This window comes from Chanos chanos, chromosome 8 (genome assembly GCF_902362185.1).
Source record: "Chanos chanos chromosome 8, fChaCha1.1, whole genome shotgun sequence".
Taxonomy (NCBI): Eukaryota; Metazoa; Chordata; class Actinopteri; order Gonorynchiformes; family Chanidae; genus Chanos; species Chanos chanos.
Genome location: NC_044502.1, coordinates 21,591,551 through 21,602,521, shown reverse-complemented (window position 1 = coordinate 21,602,521; position 10,971 = coordinate 21,591,551). Strand labels below are relative to the sequence as shown.

General features: G+C 39.5%; 1 protein-coding gene across 2 annotated transcripts in view; it reads right to left on the bottom strand.

Annotated features, from left to right (window-relative positions):
• Positions 1-8,655, bottom strand: part of septin9a (septin 9a) — a 68,970-nt gene extending 60,315 nt beyond the window's left edge. Inside the window, exon 1 of one of the 2 annotated variants that reach the window (XM_030783335.1) lies at positions 8,584-8,655. Coding sequence is in view for 1 of the 2 variants with exons in the window: in XM_030783334.1 (XP_030639194.1) it covers positions 8,077-8,098 (22 nt within the window). In the remaining variant the exon portion in view is untranslated. Of the gene's footprint in view, positions 1-8,076; positions 8,292-8,583 lie in introns of those variants that run through there. The other variant, XM_030783334.1, reaches the window with a different exon arrangement.
• Between the last annotated feature and the right edge of the window lie 2,316 nt (positions 8,656-10,971).

Here is a 10,971-nt window from a genome sequence, read left to right as displayed (position 1 = left end):
AGATGTTATGGCATGATCCAGACCTGACACAAGATGATGAGAATGCTGATGCTGATCCTGATGCTGAGTAACTTGTATATTTGCTGCATTTGGAAATAAAGCTTCTGGAAAAGTGGGTATTTTACTGTGCATGGACTCTTGCATGTTTTGTCAGTGTGACATTTCAAAGGTCAGGTTTATGACTCAAAGAGCATATACAGTAGTATTTCCTTATCCACTAATGTAAAAGGTGGTTACGTTACTGTTTTGAATTTCTCTCGCCAGGGTGTTCCTGAGAGGGTTATCTGGATAGTCAATGCTGTGATTTTACAAAGTTCCGAATTATTTCTCTTAAAACCTATTCTAAACATTTTGGTAGCAGTGTTTTGAATTAATCATTCCACTGTGTAACAGTCATGTAGTCTGTGTTTTTGACAGCTTGTGTGTGTTGTCTGAGGGAAAAGCTTGAATTGGGACCAGTTAAAGTTAAAAGTTTGTACCATTGGGTGTGAGTTTTTAAAATTGTGCGTGAAGGTGAGTTGTTCCGGGAAGAAACTGAGAAATTGAGAAATTGAGAAACTGTATTGACATACTTGTTGACGGGGATGAAACCACTCTAAAGTAGACTCTTAGGTCTATCCATTAAACTTCCTCATGCTTACATAGTCCGTGGGACAGGGTGTCAAGAAATTTTATTTGAATTTTATTTGAATCTTCCATCCCAAAAAAGTAAAAATAAGGGAATTTTATTGTTTAAAGCACAGCAGGTATATTTTTATGATACAGTTCAGTGCACTTTCACTATGAGAATATTGCATGATTGAGGAATTTGAGATGGAAGAGCGAGGAGAAAGAGAAAGAGAGAGAGCTGGGGAGAGAGAGCGAGTGCTGGGGAGAGAGAGAGAGAGAGCTGGGGAGAGAGAGCGAGAGCTGGAGAGAGAGAGCCTCAATCTCTCCCACTCATTTTTCCCCCATTGGGAATGACAGAGGTCAACGAACTGTCACATTCAAGCCTCGGGTCAAAGCTCCCTCACTGAAACCTACTGACTTTACGTCCTTGTCTTCTGCCCACTACTGTCGGCACGATCATCACACGTGCTCAGACAACAGTGATGGTCCCCACACATGTACGAGACAGCTCTTTTTCCACTTCCTCGACAGCTAAAGCAACCGCCCTTGTCCTTGCCATCATTCACAAGTCCTCATGATGTCATCCCTGTTGCTTTTCTAAAAAATCTCTTCAGGACTGTTCATCCTTATCTACAAGCTGTTGTTGTTAATGAATCTCCTACTTCAGGCTATGTTCAGGAATAGTGTAAACTAGCTAGTGTTCAGACTCTTTCAATTTTGTGGAGCCATGTAGCATTTTTGAAAAGTTGTAGTTGGGTTTTGGCAGAGTACTGAGACAGTACTGAGTACTGAGTACTGAGACAGTCATTTTAAGAGAATGAAATAACATCTTAATGTTAGCTAGTTTGAAAGAGATCTCTATCCTGAACTGCCTTCAGAATAGATCTTACTGCCACCTGAGATACTGTTCCTCAAAGTATCTGATGAATAGATGCAGTCAGTGGGTTGGCATTTAAGGTACTACTCTGAATTGGCTCTTTATTTATTAATCAGTCTGATAGAAAACTCAGTGTGTATCAGTGATAGTCACTAGACGGTGTGTTCTGCTCCTACTCTTTACCTGCGGGGTGCTGCAAGGATCCAGTCTTGGTCCTAATCTGTTTTCACTTTATTTACTTCCTCTGGGTCATTTAATTTAATGGGGGTTTTTTTTTGTTGTCTTTTGTTTTGTTTTGTTTTAATTTTTATGTTGAAAACACACAGCTGTATCTCTCTGTAAAATGGAAATCTAACATCAGTAGACTAGCAAATCTAGTAGCCATCTATCGTGCAGCCATTAGAGAGTGGATGTCTTGCAGTTTCCTCAAATTTAATAAAGATAAAGAACAGGAGGTCCCTGTTACTGGTCATGGTAATATTTCCATGGAATTGCAGCCAGCCCTTGGTCCTCTTGCATCTTACTTTCAACTGTTTGCTAGACAACCTCGGTATAATATTTGATTCTCTGTCATATTTCTCTTTGAATAGAAGGAGACTTGTTCAAGCCTGATTTTTCCATTTAAGGAATATTGCTAAAACTGGACATGCTGTGTCTTTTCAGGATGCCAATGAAATTCATTCATGCTTCAACAAATTAAGCTTTTGTAAAACACATTTTTCTCGCCTCAGTCAAGGACCTGTGGTTTGTCTTCGGCTGGTCTTACTGAGACAAAACACTAGCAGCACATTACTCTGGCTCTTGCCTCTCCTCACTGGTTGCCAGTAAAATTAAGTTTTAAGCTCCTGGTGTCTATGTACCAGGCACCACATGGTGTCAGTCAATGAATGTTTTTCTTAACATTTTTATTATATACTTTTATTCGCAAGCCTTTGTTAGCCTCCATTGGACTTCTTCCCATTAAATGTGTGTGTGTGTGTGTGTGTGTGTGTGTGTGTGTGTGTGTGTGTGTGTGTGTGCGCGTGTGTACGTGCATGCATGTGTGTTGTTTTCTGATGCTGTGATGTCTTTTACCTGTTTAATTTGTACTGTATTTTTCGACTGATAGTGTATTTTTCCAGTAAAGCACTTATATTAGTTATTACATTAATTAACATTCATATATTAACATTAGTTTAGATAAGTGCTATATAAAGTGCTATATAAATAAAAATTTATTTACTTACTCTTTTCCAACTTATTTACTGTTGACTATAGACTAACCTTCATCTAACATAGAAAGATTTAGTGTTAATTTAAAAGTCTAAATATTATGGTTTAGCACTGAATATCACATATCCCTGTAGCCAGTTTTGAATGAACACAGACATGTTTTTTCCTGTCGACGTCTCCCGTATCCTGACAAGCAAGTTTGTGTTTATTCATTGTGGAGAATGATGCGAGAAAAAGGTCAGCCAAGGTTTTGAGACAAAGAGAGAGAGAGAGAGAGAGAGAGAGAGAGCTTTTCAGCATCATCAATACCACCAATGTATGTTTATACAACGTATACAGGACTGAGACATAACAAATACTGTTGGAATCTCTAAATCTGAGTCATAAATGTGAATACTGGGTTAAAACTGGTTGTATTCAAAAACTCTTTTCTTGAACTGTTGACATGGCCCTGGCTTTTATTGACACAGCAGCATTAGGGACACAGTGGTATGGAGGGCACCTCTGTGTGTTTCTTCTGTAAACAGTGGGTGGGTGGGGGGAGGGGGGTTCCAGCTTGGCGTAACACTTCTTGTGGGTAGTGTGATGTGGAGCAGGACATGACAAAACAGGCCCACACTGCAACAGACACAGTCTGAAATACAGGTCTCACTCCAACATGGCCAGCCCACCATATACTCTCCACAGTCCTCCGGCAGGTTTTAACTTTTATTCTCCTTATTAAAATGCTCCTTCAGTGAATCAGCAAACAGGACAGCAATCATCTACTTTAGAGAATTACACGTTTCACATTAAGAATGACTAATAAAAGCTTGCTCTGGTTTGCAGCCAAAGTGGCTGGTAAAGTTGGCAGAGTTGCCAGCCTTTTCCAGATTTGACCTGGGTTTGGCATGCATAAATTTAAACCCTTAAGGCATTTCTTTGCAGGCTCTCCTTTACACTGACTGTATTTGAGGAAGGGGCTGTGATCTGTTTGGATAGCAGACACGTGCATGAGCCTGCGCGCACACACACACACACACACACACACACACACACATACATGCGGCGCACACACACGCACGCACACACACACATATCTGTCATCCATCTGCTGAGTTTTATAGATCTAACAAAACATGTCAGAGTGTGTGCAAACAGCTTTTCCTCATTTCACAACATGTCCACTTAAGTACTTAACGACCAGAGGGGAAACTGTTCCAGTCCTGTTTGGGTCACAACTTTATCAGAGAGCACTGATCACAAGGACAATGCCTCGTAATGAAACACAGATCTGATTGGGAGAATACAAGTGTCTCTCAGTCCTTTCCTACACAAATTTAGTCCTAACCCTAAACCTGCCTCAGTAGCCCATACTTCCAGACTCATCTTTCCCCCTCAACACCAGGTCCTGCTTCACAAGAACACCAGTACACCAGTACACCAGTGCACCAGTAGCTCTGGAAAGAAGAGCACATGTTAACAGACAGACATGTTCTGCATTGTTTCTCTGATTTGTCTAATATCTATGCCCAGCTTGAAGGTCCTGCTCACAATATCAGCAACTTTGGTGACAAGGGTCAGACCCTATTAAATCAATCTTATTCTTTTTCCTTTTTTAAAATTTCTCATTCCCTGAAATTAAAAATCCTTGACTATAGTGTTTTGGTACTCCCACCTGAATTCGGCTAAAAGAGAAGCCTTGAGTTCCATAAAAAAAAAAAAAAAACTGGACCAAGAGAAAAAGTCAGCACTCACACAAAATTAAAAAAAAAAAATCACCACTCAGCACTTGCTAAATTTTTTTTTCCAGTATCAAACTATGTGTCCTTAAACATACCTGCAAGGAACAAATAAAATATTAAAAAAAGTTTTTTCATGAAAGCGTTTTTTTCCAATGTCTGAAAATGTTTTCTTCCATTGTAGAACTACATGGTAAATTCTCACATACTTAGACAATGGTAACAGGTCAGCAGGTCCACGCGCAGGTGGTTACACATCTGTGGATCATACTGGGGAATGTACATGGTTACCACGGCAGTATGAGCACCTCATTACAAAGCAAATTCAATGGGCAGTTTGAACTGAAACATCCATAAAAATTTTGTCCTTTTTCCCCAATCATGGAAAATTTTCATTTCATTTTCATTACACAAATCTGAGCACTGAAACCACACCCTTATTAGAAACATGTAGAGTGGGGGGGCAGTTTAGAAAAGTGATTTACCATAGCCTAGGTCCCCATCTAACAGCTACTTCTTTCTGGAAAAAGTATGCAATCCAGGAACCATACAGAGCCATAAAATTTCCTTTCACACACAAAACGTGTGTTTTCAGCCATAATAAAATATACCTTTTTTGCTGAAAATGAACGTTTTGGGGATAAACCAGGCTCTGTTTATGTGCCACAGAGGAAAGGGCAGTTTAACAAGGCATTAGCGATCACTATGGCCATCCAATCCCCATGTACTGCATTATGACATCACAGCTGCACTAACACACTGTGTATTACTGCCAGTCCTTTACTAAATGAAAATAAATTATACAGCATCCACTCATATCTCTAGGCATTCACAGATGTGGGTGATTTCTGCTCAGTCATGTCAACAAGACTTCATGCATTGATGTACAAGCTCATTTCTCTGATATTATCAGCCTGGCCAATACAGCAGTGAGACCAAAGGTACAACTGCTACGTCTTTCAACAGGAAGTCACAGCACTCTCAAAGCAGTGACAGCTGATGACACAACCAGCAGCTCAGCAGCCTTCCAAAATCCCCCAGGGTCTTTTCCAAATCCAGTCAATGGACCATTGTGTTTCTGACAGCGACACAAAAGAGATCCAGAGGAATTTCAGTCCATCTGGACAAACAAATTATAAATAGATAGATAATAACTACTCAAAAAACCCACTGCAAAAAAGTATTTATAGTGTTGAGTGGAGGAAGCTGCTTCCACAGTGCCAGTGTGAATGGGCCACAACTGCTCTCTAAGTCTGTTTCAAGCTCTGGCTTTAGTGCCTCATGAAGAATGAGGAAATGAGAGAGCTCTACACAAAGGTGTAATAAACTTAGGCGTGCAGTAACAATGTCTGTGATGACCAAGAGTAATCTTTAACTCAGAGGTGACAGGTTTAATCTCACAGGGAGGTACAGTGTCCGCAAAACATTCAGTCACGTTCGCAATGTCACTGCATTCAGGACACTTTTTGAAATATTCAGTCTGTAACACAAACACACATACACACGCACGCGCGCATGTGCACACACACACACACACACAAGGATTATAAATCTTTGATACACTCCCACCAACTCCTAATACAAGAATGAGAAGAACATTAATGAAACATACACTGTCTATACATGTCTAACACACAGGTCTGTACTAGGTGCCGTGATATGGCCCAAGCATCTCTTTTGGGGGGAGTGTAATACAATGTTTCTGTGCTGGCGCTTTGCCCTCTGTGAAACCTGGGCACTGTGAAACTGTTTTGACGGTACAGGTCAGAGTTTAGTAAGGAGGACTATGGACAACAAAACCAATGTGATTTACACTGTAGAGAGGGCAAGTCTCCACCAACAGAAATCTCCAGCCAATCAACAAACAAAAGACATCCAATGGTTAATCTATAATGACATTTTCCCTCCCTTAGAGCTAACTAACTACATACGTACAATAAACGTAGACATTGAATTAAGAACAGGGCCTTCCAAATGATTGTCAATAGCCAAGATCAAATAATATTTTTGTTTTACAATAGACTTATATCTTAAGCATTTATTGAGAAATGATTCATGATTTTACGATAAAAACAATTAATTTGAGCAGGTCAGGTGATCTGGAGTAGGGACATAAAATATTCTAGAAATTTCTCATATGTTCCCAAGTGTGCTCAAAAAGCTCTGTAATTTCATGTTTGTCTGCTAGAGCAGTGTGTGTTGATTAGACCAGTACTTTGAGTAGAACAGTGTGTTGAGTGTGTTGAATAGACCACTGTGTTGAGTAGAGTTGTGTGTTGAGTGGAGCAGTGCATTAAGTACAACAGTGTTGATCCAAGAGCTTGATTTTCATTTATAACATTGTTACTGATTAACTTAGGTCGGTCAAGGAGCGCCATACAAAAAAGGGCACACGCACACACACACACACACACACACACACACACACACACACACACATATGCCTTCACTCAAAGCAAACTCCTTCCCATCTCTGGCGAAACAGACAAGCACAGAGGGTTCTTGGCAAACTAGTCCAGGGCTGTAACAGTCCGTCTCCTCTGTGTGGCAGGGTGAGCCTCCATCAGGAAGGAATATTCAGTGAATGAGATCAGTGTGTGTGTGTGCGTGTGTGAAGGGAATACATGATCCGACATGTGTAAGAGCTAGGCTGGCAATACTGTGACAGTCACTCAGGCAGAGCCTTAAGAAGCCAGGCATTCCATTCAAATCACCACTACACACACGTGCGCACACACATACACACACACCAGGCTTGATTTAGTGTTCAGAACTGGTGGAGATTACAGGGGTGGAAGCACAGTTTGTCTTAATGAAAAGCCTCATGTTTTACCCCAATGCTGCAGCTCGCTGTAGCTATATTACCTGCTTACCTCTGGTTACCATTCATCAGCTCCACATGTTCAGTGCAATACAGCCACAAGAGTGAGAAAGATGAAAGAGTGAGTGCAGAGATCCAGACTGGATTGATAAGGTGTAAATGTGTGTCTTTCTTAATAGCAGTGAGAGTGATGTGGAAAAGAGGTTTATAGAAAGGCTTAAATAATCAAGCAATATTTATCTGTGATTTCCATTAAAACATGTTGGCCCCTTTGGCCATTTCAGCACTTACATTTGAACCAGATTAGATATAGCTACAGTACATTTCAAAAGCTGAAACATATCCAGACTTGAAGGGTTTTTACCCCCATAGTGATTATAGGGATATTTTGTTAAGGTTGTTTGCCACACCCATCAGCCCTTAAAACTAACAGTTCACTCCCAGAGGAAATTTTCAACCGGGCTAACTAGTCAATTCAAATTAACATACACCTTTTCTCTTAATTCTGTGGTTTTAGCTATCTGTCGGTAAGTGCAGCCCTGAGGGCTCAACGAAAACGGAATACAATTGGCTTACACACAGTACTGTAAAACACAAGTATGACCTCAGAGACAAGAAACTCGAGTGGAAAAAATTGAATTCCTTGCTACTCCACTTGCAAACACAGACCAGTTTCACTCTGAAGATAAAGACCATATGAGAGTTTATTGTTATGATAGTGTGTATATGATTAACGTATTCCATCGCATTGAGCCCGATGTAATTTAATTTTAAGTCAGGAGTGCTCTGGTTGATAGTCACTAAACATCCGTGTAGAACAGTGACTACACCCTTACCTGAATATCCCGATTTCTTCATTTTCCTTTAGATGAAGAACTAATTATGTTGACGAGCCAATGTAAGCTCACAGCGTTCCACATAAACAAATGTATGATGGTCATGTATTTACATCTATCTCTGTGATTCCTTGAAAAAGTTCGTATCTCCGCTTGACTGTCTCCCGTTCCCCGGCGAGCACTCTCACACTCTTTCCTCAAGTGCACCTGCACTGAGGTAAGAGGGATCGTACCATTATGACTCAGTTGCACAATACGCTATTTCGATTCTACACAGAACAGAGGTTCAAAATATCGCCTCAGAGCGTCCACCTCCGAAGAACAGACCCACACCTTTGTTTGTGTTTGTGAGTGCATGCGTTTCACACAAGTAGCCTACTTGACAGAGAGCCTTTTCGGTTGGAGGTTGTGTTAAGGACGAGTGAGCTTATTTTCTTTATGGTTTAAAAGCATAAAGATATAAATGAAAACAGTAAGGAGACACGGAAACAACTGTTCATTACTTACCATCTCAGTTATAGCTGCGATAAGGCAGCGTCAGCGTAATGTTTCCAAAGCGGTGTGACAACAGACTCAGTTGGAAGGAAAATCGTATTTGCAGAGTAAAAGGCTACACAAAGGCTGCTGACATTCAAACTCGCCAGATACAAAATAGTATAAAAACAGTATACGGTATTCATTAGGTAAGAGGCTGCACATGCGAATCACCGCTGGATTTGGAAATATTCTGTATCATATTACGGTCTCGTGTAATCAGATACAAACAGTAATCATAGTAAAAAATAAATAAATAAATGAATAAACCTTTTTTTCATTAAACACTGCCCCTTGTCTACCAAACTGAGAAATTTAGAAAAGTGATCACATGCTATCCTGAAATCATTTTTTGCGCATTTTCATTAATTCATTGTAGGTGTTTGTAGGTGTATGGCCTGAAAAATGTGAGTGAACATCATTATTACACATCACATATCCAAGAATCAAGTAAGCCATGACCACTATACACACAGAGTGCGAATTATACAATGACAATGGGGGGGGCAACTTTTTCTCCAGGGCTATACAGCATATATAAATGTATATATACACACACTGCAAACACAACACACAGCCGTCACACACAGCATTCTCTACCGTTCTTCTAAATAAATTAGTCTGCACAGTTCTCTCACGGCTGAACTGAAAATCGGGACAAAAATCGGGATCACAGTCACTCATGTCACGATGTTTTCTCTCTTTAAACCAGCGATTTGCTACACGGTCAACGCAGAACTCATTGGTTAGGTTTGCCAACCAAGGGTACCCTGGCTCGAGAACAGTTCAAATCATTAAGAAAACTGATGACAACTTCTGTATATTTCATCTCTCGTGTAATTAAAATAAATTTAACTGGTAAATAGTCTACTACAGACATAAATGTGCTTAAAACAAGAAACAGATAAACACTTTGAAATTATTATTCTGTAATGTTGAAGTGTTCTGAAGACATTATTAACTGCATTGTATATGAGGCCTTCTCTATTTTTATGCCGCATGCACATAGTATTGCACAGTATTACACACACACTATAATTTATCTTTTTGAGCAAATTTAAAAAAAAAAAAAAGACAAATTTATGCCAGCCGAATATTTGGGGATAGATAGAAGCCTTCTCTGGACAATACCATAACTTTGAGTAGAATATTTGTCAAAGACCTTAGACTGACTTCTTACTCAGAGGTTTGGTGTTCATGGGGGTGTTACTGAGGGGTGTAACGATCCCCTCTCTCCCTCTTTGCACTTCTTTTTGTTTGCTTAAGAAAAAGCCCATAATATTTTTTAAAAGTTTATGTTTTTCAAGATGAATGGGACTGAGGAAACCAGGTGCCATATCAACTTTTTAATCATTTCCAATCCATATAACATCTCCATATTTTTGTGTAACCAACTTGTATAACCTCCATTTTCCCTTTACAACCACCTACATGATACACATAAGAGATTATTTCCAGATGTGTTGTCTTTGGTGTCCTTAATTTTTTGTTTTCTTGTATGCTCTCTGAGGTCTGCTAGGATAGTGCAGTACATATAGTGTCCAGAGGATGGCAGTGTAGGTTACGTTTTAGACCAACTGAGCCTGCCCTGTGTGACTGAAAGGATGTATCTTTAAGAGACAAAACTACACACTGCATAGTTCAGGTGTGGGAAAGCAAAACTACACACTGCATAGTTCAGGTGTGGGAAAGCAAAACTACACACTGCATAGTTCAGGTGTGGGAAAGCAAAACTACACACTGCATAGTTCAGGTGAGGGAAGACATACCTGAAAAGATTCGCCAGATGGACATTGTTCCAACACTGAGTGCTGCCATCATGTCACAAACATTTCAGTTTTTGCAGTTTTTTATAAGCAGACTCTCTATCACTAACAAACTTTTCATCAAACTCATTGTCCAGCCAGCTAGCAAGATTAACATGGAGTAGTGTGAAACTTTTACGGTCCAGACCCAATTAGTTATTTTAGCCCAGCCAAGAATTAGGCAACAAATGTTACACCAAAATCTGTAAGCCTATGATTAAATTATGTTTATCTTGGTATTAAACAGATTAACTTATTAATTATTCATGCATCTGAAAAGTCTAAACTTTCTAGCCATTTATAGTATATGGCTTAACAATAAGTTTTCTATATTGCTAAACCAAAGAGTTTTTATAAACCGTTATTGTGAGCTATGCATGTCATATTTTACATCCTGGATACATAGCACTACCTAACCCTCTGAATTCAATGAATGTAAGTGAATGTACAAAAAGTAACAATTAAATCACATGTAGGACTAAAGTGCAATGAATATTCATGTATTTTTGTCAAAAAAGCCATTTTAGTCATTTTTATTTTAAAATAATTGCAGAAG